The following is a 20,795-nucleotide window of genomic DNA, read 5'->3' as shown; positions in this document are numbered from 1 at the left end:
TTCCTTCTGGATTTCCCACTAGCTGTAAATTTCTTCCCCTCACAGTGCTCTGCTCCCTGCCTTGCTGAGCATAGGCAGCTGGAGATCTGGTCACCGTGGGGGTGGTGGCTTGCCGTTGGCTCTCCTCTTGGGCGCGTTGCTGGGACGAGGAGCAGCCCTGGAGGAGCACGTTCTCTTTCCGGAGCATTTTCCCGCACAGAGCAGAGCAGAGAAGAGCACGCCACGTGCGCTCGTCTGAGGCTGGGCCTTTCTGGAGTAGGTTTCGTTTCTGAGTGTCAGTGAGCAGACAGAGAGGTCAATGGCATTTCTCGCCGTGCGTCTGGTCAAGGAGCTATCAATGACAGAATTCTAAGAATTGGACTTAGAAGACAACTAAGGGCTGCTGAAAGCTATCTGGATTGGGGGTCGGCTGGGGCCTCCTCTGGATTGGAGATGAAATCCGGGTCGTCTGGGCTGCTATGTTCAAAGAAGTGACAGACCCATCGGACCACCCCGATCTGACGGAGAAGGAGTCCGGCTTCATGCGACGTCTGCCATTGGCTTTGAGCCCGTGTGGTGGCGACTGTGGTAGAGGGGTGGGGGTTGGCGCCAGACCATCACAGTCCATGTCCGCAGGGGACAGATTCTCCCTGTAGCTCCAGGGCTGGGGCCTTGGGGTTTGGGGCAAGCTCCATCATGGTGTTGGGGTCACCTGCAGGGTGGCCTTTACTGTGACTCTTGTTGACTCAGCAGTGTGGGCCCTGGGGTCCCCTCTGGGTGGGGTCAGAGTCGCCTGCATCTCTCAAGAATTTGGTTCTCAGGTTCTGGTTTTTTTTTTTTTTTTTAATAATTTTATTTATTTATTTTCCCCCCAAAGCCCCAGCAGATAGTTGTACGTCACAGTTGCACATCCTTCCAGTTGCTGCATGTGGGACGCGGCCTCAGCATGGCTGGAGAAGTGGTGTGTCGGTGCACGCCCGGGATCCGAACCCGGGCCGCCAGCAGCGGAGCGCGCGCACTAAACCGCTAAGCCACGGGGCCGGCCCGGTTCTGGGTTTTCTTAAAGGGCTATGCATTTGGGGTCCTTGGCGATATGATGAGTTGCCTCGTTTCTGCGGGTTAAGGAGTCGCTCTCCACAGCTCGCCAGCCCCTCTTCTCCCTCCTGCTGTACAAAGTCATTTAAAATATTTTTTGAATCTCTAGATGCGTTAAGTTTTGAGTTTCAGTTTCTAATTCTCTATTATCTCCCACCGATTTGACCTCATGAATTGTCACAGGAAAGATCTGTGGTGGATGTCCCCGGTGGCTAGACTCGTAGGCAGCCACTTTCCTCTCCAGGGTGACCCAGTCGACCTCCCTGGGGCCGAGGTTGGCCTCCACTAGCGCAGTGGTGGCGAGATCCTCGGGGCTGGCCCCTGGACCTGAGAGTGTAGATCCAGTGCCTTGGCGGGTAGGTGCTCCAGGGCACCGAGTGATGCCCAGGCCGCTTCCCTGGGCTCTGCATTCAGTGAGGGGCCCGCTAATTTCCTCGGCTGTTTTAGGTGGCGCAGGCCCCAGGTGCTCAGGCCGTTTGTATCAGGCCACCAGGTCTTGGGCCACCACGCACCAGGGGTGGGACCCACTATATGCCATAGGATTGGGGGATGAGGTGCGACAGCAGCAAGCCGTGCAGCAACAGAGGGACCACGGGCCCGGCCGTACCCGCCTCTGTGGGGAGCCCTGACTTCCCGAGCGAGGGTCCCCCCTGTTCTGGTTAGGACTGGGAGTCCTGGTGCCCCACCCCAAACACAGCGGTCAGGGAGGGGTCTCCCTCTCCTCCTGAGGGCACGCCCACCACTTTTACCCACACTTGTGGGGGCCTTGCCACTGGAGAGTCCCAGCCGTTGACGAACACAGTGGGACCTGGTGAAGATCTCAGCCATTCTCCTGATGGTCGGCCCGGGTTGGTGCTCAGAGTCGGAAACACACCCGAAGTCTGACACCCGCGGGGGGATTCACCCCTGTGGGGCGTGGACAGGGTGAAACACACCCGCGGGACATCAGGACAGCTCCATGAGCAATGCTCCGGGGTTGGGAGGACTCGGTGCTTCTTCTGAAATTTGTACTTTGGGATGGGAGCTGTGCAGCACTCCGAATGGGGTGTCCTTCTGCATTCGTGGTGGCACTGCTGCCCTGGCTGTTTTGTTCACCAGTGTCGTTGGGGTCAGGGTCAGGGGGGTGCTGGGGCCAGGGGTGGCTTCGGAAGGCTCATCCACAGGACGGAATCAGGATGCAGCGTCTAGAACATGAGGATGGTCAACTATGTACCCCGTGAAGAGGGAAGTGGTGGTCTCGTCATCAACCCCAGGTTCTGAAGGGCTGAGATCTGGGCCAGCCCCCTCCCCGCGGCGTCCTTGCCCTAGCTGACAAAGGTGCCTGGGCAGGGCTGTGTCTGCACCTGTTAGGCTGGTAAGAAAGGCCCTAACAGGGTCTGAGCACCTGCCTTGTGGGCATTTCTCAAACCTGCTAGAGAACAGTCTGCTGAAAGCAGATTAAATGCAGACTCCCAGGCCCGGCCTGTGTCCGCCTGTTCGGGAGGCCCTGGGACGTGTGCTCTCCATGGCTCAGGTAATGCTGATGCGGCCATATGGAGAAGAGTGCTCCTGGGAACGGTGGCTAACTGTCGCAGAGAACCTCACTCCTAAATTGTCCCTGCGCGCGGCAGTGCGGCTGTCACAGGAGGGAGGGAGGCTGGTTTGGGCCCAGCAGGAAGGGAAGCGCTGGCAACCCCGGTGCCAGGGCCACTGTCCTAAGCCGCCACTAGTGTGAGCCCTGGCGAGGGGCGGGTCCGCCAGCAAGCCTGGGGCCCTGGTTCAAGGGGACTCTGGTGGCAGACGGGAGGCGGGCCAGGTGTGGGCCGAGTGTGCACTTTGTCCCAGTGCTCCCTGCGGTCACCGTGAGATGCCTCTCTGAGCCTCTGCCACCTTCCGTAAGAACAGCGGCAGGAGGAGAGCGGCCATACCCCTGGGGTTGCTGTGGAAGCAACTGGATTACAGCCTGGGGAGCCCCCTGCCTTCTCCTGTGCTCCTGTCACGCAAGGCTCCACCTCTGTCTGGGCCCCTTCCGCACTGCCCTGTCATCTCTACTGCTCCTTCCCTTCCTGTGGAGAAGGACTCTTCCAGACTCCGCGAGGCCAGCGCCTGGGCCCCGTGCTTCTCTGTGCTCTCTCATGTTCCCTTCCCACCGACCGCCACCTCCCAGCCCTCCCCACTCCCTCCCACCCCTTCCTTCTCTCCTCGGGGAGACTAGATGGCGGGTAAGCTTGGCCAGCCTGGAGCGTGAATGGGCGCAGGCTCCGGGCCCTGGCCTTCGGCCCATATAAACTAGTCGCTGCTGACCCCTGGCGCCAGGAATGTCCACCTGCAGCGATTCCTAGAGCTGGGCTCTCCCCAGGGGTGTGCGGGGCTGTGGATGGCAATGACCTGGGTGTGGGTTGCACACTGGACTCTGGGTGGATGGTCTGGTTAGGAGGAGATGGGGTAGGACGGTGGCCTTGAACGTGGACCGTATGCCATGTGCGCCAAGGAGCTGTGACATGGCGTCACCTGGTCAGAGCTGGCTCCGGGGAGATGCAGTTGGCACAGTGTGGAGGGGTGGCCGAAGGCAGGAGACCAGCAGAGGAAGGGGTCGAGGAAAGAGCCATGGACAGACAGGGGCTGGCTTTGGGGACGGGCTGTAGACGAGCGGGGTGTGTGGACAGGGACTCACTCATTTGTCTGCTGGCCCTTTCACTCCCTCAAGACTTCAATGACCGTGCACCCCTGCCCGGTGCCAGGTGCCCAGGAGGCCGTGGTCAATGCAGGTGAGGCCCGTGGGAAAGGGGCAGGGCAGGAAAATAAAGCCAGGAGATCCAGAGAGTGACCACCACTGTGGCGGAAATGGACGGGTGATGGGATACAGAGAGGTGTGTGGCAAGAAGGGCAGCCCTTCCCCAGGGAGCAGACTGGCGGAGGTACTGACGGGAGCAGCGTGAACTGGGCTGCGGCGCCTGGTGTGGGGACCGGGGCCTGCAGGCCACCTCTGTGTGGTAGGAACCTCTGAAGGCCTGAGCAGGGCGTGCCGCCATCTGGTCTCCCAACCACCCCCCGACCACGGCAGAAGAGAAGCATGGCAGGGCGGGGGGTGGCCAGTCCAGTGGATGGGTTGTGGCTGGGGGCCTGGGCGCAGTGCGGCCATCTCCGAGACGCAGAGCCGTGGGACTGGTTGATGGGTTTGGAAGTGGCGATTGAGAGAGAGCCAAGGCGAAGCCAGCGACCTGTGAGCCTGATGGCGGTTGGCGGGGAGAGGCGGGTTTGGCGAAATCAAGTCGCTTTTGACAGTGAGGTGTGAGGAGGTGCAGGTGGTGCTCTGTCACCAGCTGGAAGGGCAGAGGTTTGACGGTGACATCTGCACAGGTGTGGGGAGAAGACGCAGGGACAAGGTGGGGCTGGGCTCAGTCTTGGGCACGTCGGGACTCTTGAGGGACATCCGGGCCATATCGGGGGCAGTGGGTCGACAGGTCTGGGGCTCAGAAGAGGCGTGGCTGGGTTGGAGAGAGAGTTAGGGTCACAGGATCCATGCGCCCACCCAGGGAGAGTGTGTGGAGCAAGAACTTGAGGGGAGGCTGGGCGGTTCTGGAAGCCAGGAACTCTCTCCACTTAGAGCGGCAGCAGGCTGGGCAGAGGGGGTGGGGGTGGTCTGGGAGCAGGGGGCGTCAGGATTTCTGGAGAGAGGCGGGAAGGAGGCTGGAGCACTGTCCCAGGCTGCAGCTGGACAGTGGCGGCAGGGGAGGTGGCAGGTTCTGGGAGAGGAGGGATGGGGGCTTGAGGAGGAGGCAGGGCCACTGATGGTGTTGGCAGAGTGTGGGAAACCTGGGGTCTGAGGAGGGAGGATGGCGGGGTGGGCTCTGGGCCTGGGCCAGCGAGCCTAGAACTGGGGACGCCGAGCTGGGCAAGGGCAGCAGGGAGCCAACGTGACCAGGACCCAGTTGCAGGGCCCTCAAGGAGGCACGGTGCTGCCTTAGAGATGGGAGCAGAGCCGGGGGGCGGGGCGGGCAGTGGGCTGCAGGGCCTTCCTGGTACCAGCGCTCAGCCTGGCCAGCAGTTCAGGCCTGGGTCAGGGGTCAGGGGTCAGCTCTGCCTCCTAGGCTGAGCTCTCAGAAGGGGCTGCAGGATCATGGAGCACAGCCCCACCCCACATTTACTTACAGGGTAGAACCTGAACCCTTCTCTGTGCGGCACTGTCCATTCACGTCCCTCTCCTGTTCTCGGGGCTTCATGTAGGGTGGGGTGTGGCTCTCAGGGGGGCTGAAGGTGCTGGCGCCTACCTCCCCATCCCCCGAGTCTACATCGAGTTTTTTCCTTAACCATCTGTTGCTCGTCGGAAGCTGTATTCCTGATGTTCCCCAGCACCTTTTTTAAAAATTCATTTTAAAATTTACGTACAGCAAAATTCACTTTGCATTAAATTTTTTAAGAAGAGTGTGCGGACATCAGAGTAGCTTCGGCTTTCATTCGAGGTCCGGCTTGGAGGCAGAGCCTCTTGAACGCTCCGGGCAAATCCACGCACATAAGGAGCAGGGCTGAGGGGCTGTGCCCCCCCTAACCCAGGAGCACAGAGCCCGGGGATGGTCCTCACAACCTCGAGGAGGGGCGTCCACGAGGAAGGCAGCATGGCTCCCCTGGGATAACCCCCCATGACTTCCCTGCAGCCCTGGCCCCCAGAGGGTGTGGGAGCCCTGACGGTCCAGTGACCTTGGCTGAGCTGCCCTGTCCAGTCAAGCCCTGGTACTCAGGACCAGCTCAGGGCAAGCGGGAGGGGGCGAGTGTCAGATGGCAAGTTCTGTGGACAAGGCCGTGGAGACTGTTCTTGTCCAGGCTGGCTCCTGGGTTTGTGCCCCCTCTGAGGCTAGGTGGGAGGAAAACTTGCCTTCAGCAGGACAGTGAGTCTGGGTGGGCATAAGGAAGCACCTCACAGTTATTACAGAGAAAGGGCAAAGATCAGAGTTCACTTTTATTCCCCATAAACTGCTGGGTCAGATTGTGTTTGGAAAAAACATCTGCTACTTCAGGCAAAGCTGGAAAAGGACTGGTGCAGGGACACCAGGCTGAAAGGAGCCCCCAGCCCCAGCTGCAAAGTGGCAAGACCATGGCTGGACTCTGCTTTCTTGGGTTTGAGCATCATTTTGGTCCAGCCGTGACACGTGCAGACTAGGGGTGGGGTGCCCCCGTCCTCATGCCACTACAGCCACCACAGATGCCATGCTGCCCCTCTTCAGGATTTGGCTCCCTCTGGTTCTGGCAGTCGCTGTGGGCCTTGGTGGTCCCTCCCCTTCTTCCCTGGTGCCCGTGGGCTGCTCCCTTCTCCCCACCCCCCAGCCTTGGCAACCACAGGGCTTCACCTTCCCAAGACACTCCCAACCCTGGAGATGGTGACTGGACAGTAACATCCAGGCCCCCAGAACCGAGCACCCTGGGAGGCCTGTCACCCGCCTGGCATTAAACCTTTCCCTTTGGTGTCTAGTGGCAAACCAGAGCTTGTGGTTCTAGCCTGGAGGACACAGCAGTGGGCCTAGAAGGCAGCGCCTGCTCCCAGTGCCCCAAGCGGGTTCAAGGCAGCTGGCAGTGGTCACCAGTGCGCGCTATGCCTCTAGCCTGACGCGGCTCAGTGCAGCCCTTAGGGCCACTAGCCGAGACTCTGGCAGGGCACCTGGTCACTCCGTACTGCAGGGTGTTCTCCAGGGGGGCGGGCGCTGTTCGGTGCACAGAGCATCCCGAGATGCTGGTCGTGCGTGTTCCCACCCGCAGCGCCCTCTGCTCAGAGAATAGGCCCTCCACCACTGTGCTCATCAACTCAACTTTTTTATTAAGTGCCAAGGGTCCGGGCGGGCGCGGTCCCCGCAGCCCCTCCACGTGGCCGTGCTGAGTCCGTTTCCCGGGAGCGAGAGTCCCCCGGCCCGGGGTCCCGCGGGCGGCCCCGCCGTATGGCGCCGGCTCACTTCACGTGCTCGGCTGCGTGCGAGGAGCAGTAATACTTCTTGTGCGCGATGAAGGTGGACAGGCTGCTGAACCTGATGTTGCACAGGCGGCAGTACCTGTGACTGCCGCCGGGCGCGGACCCCGGCGCCACCCTGCCGGGGGTCTGCGCGCCCTTGTCCGAGAGCGAGGACGGCGTGGGCGGCCGCGGCCGCTCCGGGGACGGGGCGGGGCCGGGCCGAGGGCTGCCGGCGGCGAGGCCGGGGGTCTCGCGCAGCTCCTGGCCGTTGAGGCCGTCACGGGGGGCGGGCGAGGGCGTCCGGGGTTCGGCGCGGGGCCCGGGGCCGGGGCCGGCCGGGGGCGGGGCCAGCAGCAGGCCGTGCGCCAGGCAGAGGTGCTCGGCCAGGTCCCCGCGGCCCGGGTCCCCGCGGGCCGCGCCGTTCGGGGGCCCGCAGGGGCGCGGGTCCGGGCGTGCGCGCAGGTGGCGCGGGGCGGCGGGGCACGAGAAGCGCTTGTGCGCCAGGTAGGCCTCGAGGCTGTGGAAGCTCACGCGGCACGCCGTGCACTCGTGGTAGTCGGCCAACGCGGGCAGGGCTGCGGGCGTGGGGGCGGGGGACTGGCGCCGCGGCTTCTTGCTTAGGTCGATGGGGCCGTCGGCGCCATCCGCCCCGCTTCCGCTTCCGGGCCGCGGCGACGGCGACGCGGGCGGCTCGGGGGCGGGGCCGGGCGCCGGGGGCGTGGCCGGGCCGGCCGCGTGCAGCTCGTAGAGCTTGCGGCGCCTGCGCGTGCGCACGGGCGGCGCGGCGGCGGGGGGCCCGGGGGTCCCGGCGGGCGCGGGCCGGCGCGGCGGGGGGTCGTGGCGGGAGGCGCAGTAGTAGCGCTTGTGCACCGTGTAGGTCTCGTGGCGGCTGAAGCGGATGTTGCAGGCCTCGCACAGCGTCCGGCGGGGGTCGTCGTCCTCGTCCGCCCCGCTGCCCGGGCTCGGGCTGCCCTCGCTGCCCCGGCCCCCCGCCTCGGCCTCGGGCGTGGCCGCGCCCCCCGCCTCGTCCTCGCGCGCCCCAGAGCCTGGTGACGAGCGCGCTGCGTCGGGCTCGGTGGGCGGCAGGTCGGGGGGCGCACGCGCTGGGCCATGGGGCGCCCTGGGCCTGCGGGCGGGGGGCGCGTCGTCGGGCGGGCGGCGGCCGGAGCAGTAGAGGCGCTTGTGCACGTAGAAGTTGTTGACGTTGTTGAAGGTGATGTCGCACTCGAAGCACGTGGCGCCCTTAGGGGCCCCCGCGAAGAGGCCAGCCTGCGCGCCCGCGCCTGCCTGCAGCCGGCTGTGCACCAGCTCGGACATCTTGGCCAGGATCTCCGAGGCGGGGGGCGCGGCGGGGAACTGCGGCAGGAGGAGCGCGCCGGCTGCCAGGCCTAGCTCGCCAGGACCGGGGCTGGAGCCGGGCGTGGGGCTGGACAGCTCCGCCTTCACCCTGGCCGGGGCGGGGCTTGGCGGCGACGGCGTCCGTGAGGGGGCCCCCGGCCGTGGCTCCGCCTTGGGCTCCTCCTCCGCCTCCACCTTGATGCTCCTGGGGGCCGCGGGGGGCTCGCTGCTGCTCCCGTTTTGGGCTGCCGCCCTGGCCTCTCCATTGGTGGCTTCGGCCAGGACCTTCCTGTCCAATCCTGGCGGTGGGGTGGGCGCCAGGCCTAGGTCGGTGGGGATCAGGGGGCCATGCAGGGCCGCGTGCTGCTGGAAGTTGGCCAGGCTGTCTGCAGGGAGACCCCAGGGGCCACACTTAAGGGCTAGAGCAGGACCTGCCTGGGGCCAGACCTGAGGAGGGGGGAGGGCAGGCAGGGGAGAGCTGGGCTGGGCAGAGGTGGTGGAGGGCCAAGGCCGAAATTGACCCCAGGCTATCTTAGGGACACCTCTCCCTTCCCAATCCTCAGGGGGCCCCAGGGGCTCACCTGGGGGAAACTTGGCGGTGGGGTGCCCGGCTGCTGGTGAGTAGATCTCAGCCTTAGAGCCAGGCTGGCAGACCATGTGGTTGGTCACCAGGTGGCTGTAGAGAATGTCCCTTGTGGTGGAGATGAAGCCACAGCTGTGGCAGACACCTGTGGGCAGGCTGCGGTGTCAGGGCCCTGGGGCGGCCTGGGCCCCACAGACACCCACTCTGCCCGCCCCCTTCACAGCCTCCACGTACCGCTCAGGGTGTCTGTGTGCACCTTGAGGTGCCGCTCACAGTTGGCCTTCGTGGTGAAGGCTGACAGGCAGATCAGACACACGAAAGGGCGTTCTCCTGGAACACAGGGCCCAGTGAGGGGCCAGCTCCTGCAGCCCAGCCGGCCGAGGACCCCCGACATGGGCTGTGTGTGGAGGGCTCTTTAAGTCCTGCTTCCTTGGCCCCTTGTCTCCCAGGACCTCGGCAAGGGCCCAGCCCTGAGCTGGCCATCCAGACAGCCCTGTGCTCTGGGAGCCCTGTGGCAGGCTGTGCGGTGTGGCAGGAAGACCACGCAGGCATCTGTGTGGCATGGGTGTGGTGGGCATGCACGAGCTATCATAGAGGACAGTGGGGAGGGGGCGTGGGGCCTCACCGCTGTGGCTGCGCATGTGGATCTCCAGGGAGCTGGCGCTGGGGCAGCTTTTGCGGCACTGGGGGAAGGGGCACACGCGCTCGTTGGGGTAGGTCTCCTTCGGCTTCTCATCGGTGGCGGCTGTGGCTGGGGAACCGGCACTCTGGCGGCTGGCGCAGTAGTAGAGCAGGTGAGCTTGCAGGTTCCGCTCACTCCGGTACCAGATGCCGCAGTCCTTGCACGGGAAGACGTCTTCTGTGGGGGCAGGAGGTGGGCGCAGCTTGAGGGGGCACCCCGCAGCAGAGGGGGACTGCCTGTACCCCAAGGCAGGGCAGTGGACTCTCCGCGAAATGAGGGCTTTGCCCTGGCTGCCCCTGATGTCCTCCAGCTCTGAAGAGGGAAGTTTGCGACCTGCCCCTTTCCCCTGTCGCTGCTGCCCCTTCTCATCTGTCCCTTTATGATCCCGAGTTCCCTGTCTACGGATGTCCAGGCCGCCCCGGGAACATGTGGATGCGGGCTCTGAGTAACCCCAGGGTGGCCCCATGCTGCCTCCCAGCTGTGAGCCCCATAAGGAGATGCTCTGGCCTTATGGGGTGCCCATGGAAGGAGTGTGGACATGCTAGTGGACACCTCGGGGCAAGGCTGGGGCCCGTGATGTGGTTATGTGTGTGACTTGGGGGAGTGACTGTGTTCACGTGAACATGCCCTGGCGAGGGGACTTGAGGGATGGCGTGGACCCGGGTGCCCATGGAGGAGGAAGCAAGGTGTGCGTGTGCAGGGGAACAGGTGTGTGAGTGGTGCATGGAGGACCCACGTGCATGAATCCCCAGGCACTCTGCTCGAGGACGAGAGTTGAGGGTTGGGTGGGCGGAGGTGAGGCTGGGAGCTGCAGAGGAAGAGCCCTCCTGTGTCCCCCAACCCCATACCCCTGGACGGCTCCATATCAGTTACTGACCAAATGGTCACATTTGCTGAATTCACCAAATTTACTCCTAATGCTGCCTCTAACTTTCCGGTTGACGAGTTAGGGTTGTGGGGTGGTTTTGCCAGTGCGTGAGGATTTCTGACAGGTGCTTCCCCAGTCTCTGGTTCTCACTGTGTCTTTATAGCAGAACGTTAAGTAGTGTTCTGTTTGTCTCTGCCGCTTGCCTGAAGGCAGGGGAGGGCTTGTTCTGTACCTTGACCTTGACCTTGAGGTGGAACTGAGGGCCCGGGACTCCTTATCTGGGTTTTAGGCTGTCTCGTGTAGAGACAGTGTATGATGTGGTTTCTGCTTCTGCAGGTTGGGACGTGCTTCTCTCCCCAGCCTCCGCGATGTTTATCCTGGGTCCCCCAGCACCCCAGGGGGCTGCCGCTTTTCTACCTTTTGCGTCTTTTAAGGACTTTGAGTACTTGTCTGTTGGGTGCGGTGGCTGGCCACCTCTCATGTCCCTGCAGTTTTCTGGTGATTTTTCTCCTTCAAATCCCCTTCCTGCTGTGTTGTTTATTTCTGCTTTTCAAGTTCCCTTTTATTTGGGGGCCTCAGGGCAGCTCTCTGCTCTATCAGCTGAGGCCTTGGGCTACGACCGGGACCTGAGAGGCCACTGGTGGCTTTGTTTTTGTATCTGTGAGGTCAGTGCTGGGGACTGGCTGCCGGCGGCCAGGGTGGGGGGGCTGGGCACCTTGGAGGCGCATTCGAGCCCCGGCCACAGCCCTGCAACTTGGCCAGGAGGGTCACAGTCCCACCAGCCCAGGGCTGACCACAGGCTGACCACAGGCAGGCCCTGGATGGGCACAGCCCAGGGAACCTGCACCAACGCCTTGAGGCTGGTATGACCATTGTCCCCATTTCAGAGGCGAGAAAACTGAGGTCCGGAGTGTGAAGTGTCAGGAATTAAATGGGTCTGATTGACTCTGGGGCTTGGGTTCTTCAGGCCCTTTCAGACCACCAGCTGGAGGAGCCCCTACAGAAGGGCTGGGGCGGGGCTCGAACGTGCCTCCGAGGCGCCCAGCCCTGCTCCCTCGCCACCGGAGGTAACGAGACGTCTGGCCCACGGTGGCTTCTCCAGTGACACGCTCATGGGATGTTGCTGCTCAGGGGTGAGGCACTGACACCACGTCCTCAGACCAAAGAGGGGGACACTGAGGCCCAGAGGGCTGAGCCCCGTCAGCTCCAGAGAGGAAGCTCCCCAGTGCTGGGGGCTCCCGACAGCCCCCATCGGAGCCGCCAGATGGGGGAGATAGGGAGGTGGCCTCCACAGGACTCTGCCGACCCCGTTCTGCCACTTGGGCACCAGATGCCATTCCCGGCCTCGGGTCTCCTGGACGCACCTCCCTGCCCCTTCAGCCTCCCTTCTCCCCTGAAACCTCGACCTCCAGACAAGTTCTCCACTTGCTTGCCGCCATCCTCTCAGTCCCCCTGCAGGACCCCATTCTCCCTGGGGCAGTGGCCTTGCCTTGTCCAGCCCAGCCGCTCCACACGGGTTCTGGGGGTGGACCTTACGCCTGTGGCTCCCCCACCACCGCAGTGTCACCAGTTTCTTGTTAGTTCCACCAGCGCACAAGTGCACACCAGGATTGCTCAAGTTCCAGCAAAGCAAGCTGCGTCCCCTGACGGTCTCGTTCCTCTGTCCCCTCGTGCTCTCCCTCACTCCCTGTTCCCTCACTGTAGCGGTTTTGCTCAGGGTCACGGTGATCTCTACACTGCCCCGTCTAGCAGTCACTTCTGTCTGCCCTGGGTCTCACCACAGCCTGGACGCAGCGGACCCCCACTGCCCTCGGCAGACGCCTCCCCCTGACTCGTGTCTGCAGGTCCTGCCCCAGAGCTCCCCAGGGGGCCTATCTGGCTCTGACTGTGCCCCAGTCCCAGCCCCCTCCAAAGCTCCATGTTAGCACCCAGGCGTCTTGGGCAGGGTGCTCAGAGCAGCTCTTCTCCCGATCCCCCGCCCATGACAGTACTGACATGACCACCCATGGGCAAAGCCCCTGCCTTGTGCTTGCTGCTTCCTCCCCAGCCCCACTCGGCAGGTCCCTGTTGGCTTCAGTGCCCCATCTGGCCTCTGTCTCCGCTGCCACAACCTGCTTCAAGCAGTCATCGTGTTCACCTTACTCAAAAAGGTCACTTTTCTTCTATTTTGCAACCCTGCACTTGCTGCCTAGCAGCCTGAGCCATTTTAAACTGAATTGGATCATGCCCTTGCTGCTGAGAAGCCTCTGGGGGAGCCCTCGGTGCTGAGAGGACATCCCAGCCCTCACCGGGCCCCCGGATGCGCTCCCCGGGCGATTTGCCCTCCGCGCCCTGGCTGCACTGCCGATGCTGGCCACAGTGACCCCTCGCTGGGCCTCGGCCCCAAGGGCTGTCCACTCAGCTGTTCTGTCCCCTTGTGCGGGTCCTGGCCTGTCATCTCGTCCAAGCAGCTCCCCTGAGCACCCCAATAAAGTAGCCCCCTGCCACTGTCTGATCATGTCACTGCTGTCCTTCTCTGTGAGACGTACCCATGCCGCGGCCGCCGCCTCTGTCCTCCCTGGAGTGCTGGTGCCCTCAAGGTGGGCCAGCGCCCCCACCTCAGTGACCTGACCCCGTGGTACAGCGTGGATGTTAGAGTATTTGTGGGATGAGTGTGTCCTGTTTGATTATCACGATGACCATCTGAGGCCATGTGTCATGGCAAGCAGGGACCAGTGCGCCAGGCGTGCTCACCGCGAGGCTGGGGCTGGCGCGCAGCGTCCCATGGCGCACGTCAGTAGCGCGGAAGCTGAAGCTCTCCGGTATGCCCTGCTGCCTGTCCTCCTGGGAGAGGGCAGGGGCAGCTTTGTGCCTGCTCGCTGGGCCTTCCTCTGTGTGACCGGACCCTGGGACCTGCTGGCCTGCCTGGCCCACCTCTGCTGGGTTGCCCTTTCAGTGTCTGCAGCCCAACCACGTGGCCTTCTTGCGCTGGCTGCAGCCTGGAGCCCCCCAGTCCCCCTCCTGGGACCCCACCTTCAAGCCCCTGGTGCATGTTGCTGCACCACATCGCCGCCTCTGCTCAGATGGCAGTGGTAACAGATCTTTGCAGCTCTTGAGCTCCTGGGCACCACTGCAGCCCTGCGCCCAGGGCTGTGGTGGCACTGCCACGGAGCTGGGGTGGCACGGCCAGGTGTACTCACTGTTGATAACCGCTGTGGCCAGGATGGACGCCATGCCGGCCTGCTGGGGCAGGAGCTGAATGTCGGTGTGTGAGGGGGCCGGGCCCTCAGGCTCTGCTGGCTCCTCCTTCACAGGGTGGCTGGGGGCGCTGCGGGGCTTAGCCGCAAGGAGCATGCTCAGCAGTCCGCCCGTTGGCACCGGCTTCGTGAGCCTGCACCAGAGGGCTTCATCTGCAGGTGAAGGAAGGGCATCGTGACAGGAGGGCCTGCAGCACCCGCAAAGACTCCCCCATCTTATCCTCCCGAGCCCCTCTGTGCTGCCCCGTCTTAGAGACCGGGCTTCGGAGTCAGGATGGGGGATGGAGCCAAGGCCACAGTTAGGGAGCAGCCACGACCAGGGTCACAGCTGTGGCTGGCTGGTTTCCACGGTGAGCCATACTGCCTCCATGGGGTGACTGGGTGGTTCCTGGGGCATGCCTGCTCCTTGGGCCTCCCTGCCCTGTGGTCATCAAGTGGGATGGCCCTGAGGGCAGCCAGCAGAGCTGCCCTGGTTTCCAGAAGGGGTGGCATGTGGGACAGGCAGCAGAGGGCCTGGTAGCTGCAGGGCTGGCCCTAGAACGGCCTCCATGCTCCTTGCAGCTCCACTGGGTGCGGCTGTTCCCTCGGCGGCCTGCAGGGGGCAGCCTTGGCCAACAGGACCCAGGCTGAGCTGCCCACCGAACACCTCCAGCGTCCAGCAAGGAGGCTGCCAGGAAACCCCCCCAAGAGGCACAGGCCCCACCTGGACAAGGCCACCTCGCTAGCATTAGCACTGCAAGGACCTCTGTCCTGCTGGGGCAGACACAGGTGGCCAGAGCCCTGCTGACCTGGCCAGCAGGAGGGCCAGGCCGGGCAGTGCTAACTGGCCCACATCCCTGGTGGGTGTGCAAGCCCACAGCTGACTGCTCGCTGCCAACACTGGCACTTGAGCGCCTTCCAACTGCTCTCTGGGTCCTTAGAGCACCCCTGGTGGTGAGGAGGGGCCAGGGTCCTCTCCCCCCTGTGGAGGGGGAAACTGAGGCACATGGGTGAAGGTGGCCCAAGTCTGTGGGGTTGACAGCAGGGCAGGATGGAGAGCCAGGTCCTCAGACGCTGAGCTCAGTACCCTCTCTGCACCCCTGTCATACCTGGGAGGCCCCTGGGTTGGGGGGCCTGGGGTGTATGTGGGAGCAGCCCTGGGCTTGGCCCCAGCCCTCTGCCATGGCCTTTGGTTCCATCCGGAAGACAGAGCCGTCCTCAGAATGGAGCTGCCTCCACTGGGGTATTCAGTGGAATGTGCTGTGTGCTCAGGAGGCGATGATGAGGGTGACACCCCCAGAACATTCTGGCAAATGGAGCCCCCCCACAGGGGAATGAGGCAGGTTTCGTGTGGTCAGTGGGTGCACAGCCATCCTGGGTGGCCACATTGCAGTGGACGGCCCTCGCTTGGCTATAGATGTTATCATGAGTCGGCCCCCTCTTCCTCCCCCGGGGCCAGCACCTCCTCATCTGTAATGGGGGGTCCCCGCCTCCCTGACACCCTGATCCTCACATGCGGAAGACTGTGCTGTGCTTTCCTCAGGATGAAACTGCCCAGGACAGGCGGGACAGAGGTGATGGAGACAGAAGCCCCTGCCCCATGTCTGCGCCGCCTGAACTCTGGACTGTCCTCACCGCCCCCATCCTGCTCTCCCACCTCCCTCCTGGGCCACTCCTAGAGAGTGCAGGGAGACAGAAGGAACACAGGAGGGAGGTGGGGACAGAAGCTCCTGGGCCGCGAGCCTCGGTGCCTGACCGAGCTCTCTGGTCAGCCTCACACAGAAATGGAGGCCTGGGGCCGGCCCCGTGGCTTAGAGGTTGAGTGCGCGCGCTCCTCTACTGGCGGCCCGGGTTCAGATCCCGGGCACACACTGACGCACCGGTTCTCTGGCCATGCTGAGGCCGCGTCCCACATACAGCAACTAGAGGGATGTGCAGCTATGACATACAACTACCTACTGGGGCTTTGGGGAAAAAAAATAAATAAAATTAAAAAAAAAAATTAAAAAAAAAAAAAGAAATGGAGGCCTGAGAAGGTGAGGGACTGGCCCAAGGCCCTTTTGAGCATGGCCCTCCTGACTGTTCCTGGAGCGAGCCATACCGCACAGGGCCCTGGTCCTGTTGGCTCCCCGCAGCCGGCCCCTGCCAGCCTGCCCGGCCTGGGTTCCTCTGCTGACCCTGGTGGATTCCCAGAGGCCAAGAGCAGTCCTCACCTGGGTCTGGGGGAAGCAGCATCCGGCCTCCGGAGACCCGCTGGGCTGACCTCCGTCCGGCCTCAGACGGCCTTGAATCAGGGCGCCGGGGTGTGGGGCAGGGCTGGCCAGCCCCGAGGCCCAGCCCCTGGCAGCTTCTCTCTCCCCCTTGGCCCAAAAGGCTGATTTCCCTTTAAGGGCTGGCCCAAGGACAGCCAAGTGACCCCCGCCTTCCGGAAGGCCGCGAGGGAAGCGCCGTGATACCAACCCTTCCTGTAGATCTCCACATTGGCTTCGTCCTCGGTCAGGGCTCGGGGCAGTGTCCTCAGCCAGCAGGCCTCGTCTTCCAGCAGCAGGGTCAGGGCTGGGCTCTGGGGGCAGGAAGGAGGGTCATAAAGGACAGAGTTGTGCCCTCGGACATAGCACGGGAAGAGCCCAGCTGGGGCCTCCCCAAAGGCCACGTGTGGGGAAGCCTGAGAGACCGCCCGGTGGGGTGGCCAGGCCAGGCTGTGAGCCGGCTGCTCGTCATGCACTGAGCTGGCGCCAAAGATGCGGCAGGGAGCCGGGACCTTCCGGGTTGGATGCTGGGTTCTCTTGGAAACTGAGCAAGCAACTTGCTCGAGGTTACAGAGCCAGTGAGCAGCAGGGTAGGGATTTGCACCCAGACCTGTTTTCTCCTAGCCTCCCCCTCCCTGGTGGGCACTGGGTGCTACGGCACAGCCCATGGGGTGCATGGGGCTGGACTGTGCCAGACTGCTCCCACACAGGCCCCCAGAGGCCTCCAACATGAGCTCTGTGGGCCCAGCAGAGATTGGCCCGGAGGAGAGGCATGTCCCCAGAGAGGTACTTCCGTGTCCTCCCCGACAGGGGCGCCCTCCCTGATGCAGGGCCTGGCAGGCCCCTCTTCATCCCGTCCATCCTGAGACCCGCACACAGTGGACACTCCAAGAACACTGCCTGGGCCCAGTAGCTCTCTGAGGTCACCAGGCAGCAAGATGTCCCCCCACTGAGCTGGCTCAGCCCCGGCCCCTCCCTGCAGCTCCTAGAGACTGACATCAATGTGTGGGGTTGGGCCCTGGCCCACTCGGCCTCGCTGTCAGCCGGAAAGCAGGCAGGGCTCTTCTCCCATCTCATAGGTGAGGAAACTGAGGCATGAGGAGAGGAAGGGAGGGGAGGGACAACTGGTGCCAGCACTGCCTCACCCAGCCATGCTCTCCCCACAGCTCGGTCTGCAGCTGGGCCTTTGCAGCACCCAGAAGGAAAGAGTGCTCTGGGCCAGTCCTCGGGCTGCTGCTGGTGGCCACAGAGGGGGGTGGCCTGATTTCCGGCGCCCTGGCCCCCAGCAGAGGAAACACACAGCCTCTGTCCCAGCACAGCCTGGTGTGGAGAGGGGTGGGTGGGGCGGGGCCGCCTGCAGCCCCACTCTGGCCGGTGCGCTGGTCAGCAGAGGAGATGAGGTGCAGGCTGTGGCTGGCAGGCTGGCGGGAAGAACCCTGGCCCTGCTTTGCTCTAGGAGGTCGGGGTGACTGCTGCTGCCCTCGGGCCTCAGCCTCAGTGCTGGACCCCGGTTATAGGCTGGCGGCTCTGCCTGGTGGTCCCCAAGCTCAGCCACTGGGTGCTGTACGGAAAGGCACAGTGCGTGTCCACTTGGGGTATTTTTCTTTGTTTTATGCAAATAAATGATTTTTACTCAGAAATTTGTGCACCAGGACCTTTAACTAAAGAACCAGTGTCACTTGCTGTCCCTGGAAATGCTGCCACCTAGACGGGGGCAGTTTTGTGCACCCCAGGGGCGCACATGACAGTGGGCCAGGATGCTACCATGGTGGGACGGCCAGGGCAGTGATGGTGTGTAGGGCGTCCTCTGACGGGTTCTGGCATCTCCCGCCAGGTCGGAGCCCACAGCATCTTCCTGGGCTTTGCCTGCAGGGACCACACGGGCTCCAGAGCTGGGCATCGGGGTCCAGTCCAGTCTTGGCCTCCCCCTCTGTGACCTTGGCCAAGGCACCATCCCTTGACCCATGGTGGCCCCTCTTACCACCTCTGTGACTCGTCCCCATCCCGTGGCAGACTCGGGGACCCAGCGAGATCAGGCCCGTGGACCGGGCATTCCCGGTGACAACTCCCAGCAAGGCTGGGGCACCCTGGCCAGCGGAAAGTCCTGGCCCTGGGAGCAGAATCCGCCATCCCACCACCATGTCTGCCCTCCCTGGGCCTCAGCATCTCTCTGCAAATGGATGATGACCCTCCTGCTTGGCGCGGCCCGAGCCCACGTGCTCACTCCAGACCCATTCTCGTTCTGCCACCTGCTTGCAGGGCGGGTCACGTCCCTTTCTCTGGGACTCAGTTCCCCCCAAGGCATCAGGAAGTAGCAATCTATGTGAATCCCTCCCTTTCGAATGGCACCCGCCTGGTGCGTGACCAGCAAGCGAGCCCTGGCTGCCCTTGCTCTCGCCTTCCCTTTGGCCAGCAGGACACAGCAGGCAGGGGCCACGCCTTCGGGCCCAGGAGGCTGGCATCCACTGGGGCACCGGCCAGCAATTGGCACATGTCAACGTGGGGCGAACATCTCCACCAGGGAGCCTGCCTGGGCAGGTGGGTGCAGGCGGCACCCGGCGACTCTAATGGCTACAGAGTGGGCGCAGCTGGGGTCCCCGCCGGCTTGGAGGTTTCAGCCAAGGCCACAGCTGGGGACAGGCCGGGGGACAAGTGGCACTGGCAGGGCAGGCACAGCGGCGGGTGACCAGGGGCTCCTGCGTCCCAGCTGCGCCGACTTGGGCCAGCAGCTTGCAGCCAGGAGGAGGCTGGGGCCTCCCTGAGCCTCTAATGAATATTAATGAGTGGAGGAGGGTGAAAAAAATTAATCTGCCTGATCCTCCGATGGGCACTGCGGTAACGATATGAAATCTAATTATTCGTCCCAATATTTCTAAACCCTCAAACTGAGACTGACAGCCTCCCAGTCGGTTTAATGCTTATCACTCTCAGGAGCGCGTGTTCGCAGCACGATAAAAACACCACTGCTGACGCTGCAGAAGCCCCGAGTTTTCCGCGTACGCTCTGAGAGCGGGGAGGTGGCAGCAGCATGTTCCCACCCGGCTCTGTGCCTCCGCCGGGCAGCCCTTCGCCAAGTCCCCGTGTTTACTGAGGACCCGCTTGGTGGCTGCCCTGGGCTGGTGCACGGCTGTCTGTGAGGGTGGGCGGGGAGGAGGGGGACGTAGGGGCCAGGATGGGGCTTCCTCCTGCACCCTGCACCCGATCCCAGGAGGGAAATGGGCTAGGAGGTCCAGGGCTTCACCCCACACCCTCAGCCCGATGCTCTGGGAGGGGCCTGGCCCCCCACTTACACAGGGAAGGTGGGGCTGGGGGTGGCCTCCCTGCCAGTCTGAACACCCTAGGGGTACAGAGGCTGCCCCTCCGGCCAGCCCTGAGCCAGAGCCTCACCCTGCACCAGGCAGCTGGACCCCTGACACCTGCAGGGCTACAGCCCCCAGGAGCCAGCCCAGCCCTGGGCTGAGGACGCTGGGTGGGGGCAGATTTCAGTCCAGCGTCCCCTGTGGAGGGGCCGACTCAGCGCCCAGTTATTTATATTCTTTTTCCCCTCATTCTCCCCCAGTTCCAAGCAGCCCTGGAACACAAGCCCTTTTCTCTGGTGGTTGAAGGCGCTGGGCTGAGCCAGGCCCCCTTCCCGGCCCTGCCCTGCCTGTGGGCAGCAAGCCTGGGAGGGGCTGTTTATAATGCCTCCACCTGGCCCTGCTGCCAAAACCATCAGAGACGTGTGTGCCGCCACCGCCACCGCCGGCTGCCTTCCTCCGCGGGCGCCCCCAGGCTTGGGGCCCGGTGCTAACGTGGGACAGGCCATGTCGGGGTCAGCAAGAAGCCCCACCCTTGCCCTGCCTGCAGCCCCTCGAGGTGGCCCCCGTCCCTCCCTCCTGGCTCAGGCCAGCCCCACCCCGCCCCGGGATAACGGGCGGCCACTTTAAATTCTCCAGGTGCATCTGAGAGCTCCTTGTTTCCCCCAACAAAGAGGTCAGTGTCCGGATTCTGCGCCCGCTGATAACCATCAGAAACCCTATCTCCACCGCATCCGCTGTGACAACTTCATCTGAGCCTGTTCCCAAACCTTGCTGTGCATCTCATGAAGCGGCCTCGAAGGGAGGTGGGGGCCCTGTTCTGTTCTGGGGGGAGGGGGTGGCCTGGCCTAGGGAGCCAGTCAGCCCTGCAGGTGAGTGGGGCCGCCCGGGGCCTCCCCTAAGTCACTGTGGGGCAGGTTTATGGAGGTCAGGCCCGGGGTGGGCTCTGATGGGGGCCCCCACCCACCTGCCTCATCCTCCAGTCCATTCTGAGAAGCCCCCCACCCCCCGCATCCCGCTCACCCTTGCCAGAGGCAACGGCCCTTCTGTCCTCGGCCCCTCTTATCTCCCCCTGACCCTGTGAAGAACCCATTTCACAGGTGAGGAGACTGAGGCCCACAGAGGTGACCCATGCCCAAGGCCATGGGAAGTGGCTGCGTGCACATGGGACCAGAACCGAGGTCTGCGTGATCTCCACTGCATCACTGCATCCTTTTCATTCATTCATTCATTTGGCAAACAGTCCCCAGGGCCTGCTGTGTGCCAGGTTCAGGGGCACCGAGAACAGAACACGCAGTCTCTGATCTCGGGCATGGATGCTGGAGTGGGGAGGCTGGCAAGAAACAGCCAATGGAAGCTGGAGGGGAAAGTACTAGAGAAACAGGGACAGGCTGAGAGGGGAGTGAGGCCTGGAGGGGGGAGGCAGAGGTATAGACAGTGGGGGTGGGGACAGCAGGGGAGGGGACAGCAGAGGGGATGGGAGGGGAGAGCAGGGGGTGGGGACAGCAGTGGGGAGGGCCATTTGGCCCCCAGCCCCTTTCCTAGGGGAGGCCCTTGGGCTCAGTGAGGGAGC

The 20,795-nt window shown here is 63.5% G+C and overlaps 1 protein-coding gene across 1 annotated transcript in view; it reads right to left on the bottom strand.

The window, feature by feature from the left end:
* Positions 1 to 5,997: 5,997 nt before the first annotated feature.
* The window catches only part of ZFPM1 (zinc finger protein, FOG family member 1), a 79,003-nt gene continuing 64,205 nt past the window's right edge, over positions 5,998 to 20,795 (bottom strand). Inside the window, exons 5-10 of the mRNA XM_058528449.1 lie at positions 16,138 to 16,240; positions 13,642 to 13,851; positions 9,538 to 9,771; positions 9,147 to 9,242; positions 8,911 to 9,057; positions 5,998 to 8,715 (exon numbers count right to left, since the gene is read on the bottom strand). Coding sequence (XP_058384432.1) covers positions 6,992 to 8,715; positions 8,911 to 9,057; positions 9,147 to 9,242; positions 9,538 to 9,771; positions 13,642 to 13,851; positions 16,138 to 16,240 — 2,514 coding nt within the window. The 3' untranslated portion in view covers positions 5,998 to 6,991. The remainder of the gene's footprint in view (positions 8,716 to 8,910; positions 9,058 to 9,146; positions 9,243 to 9,537; positions 9,772 to 13,641; positions 13,852 to 16,137; positions 16,241 to 20,795) is intronic.

Source organism: Diceros bicornis, chromosome 32 (assembly GCF_020826845.1).
Source record: "Diceros bicornis minor isolate mBicDic1 chromosome 32, mDicBic1.mat.cur, whole genome shotgun sequence".
NCBI classification, from domain to species: domain Eukaryota; kingdom Metazoa; phylum Chordata; class Mammalia; order Perissodactyla; family Rhinocerotidae; genus Diceros; species Diceros bicornis.
The sequence above is the reverse complement of the archived record's forward strand: the minus strand, read 5'-3'. Positions and strand labels throughout refer to the sequence as shown.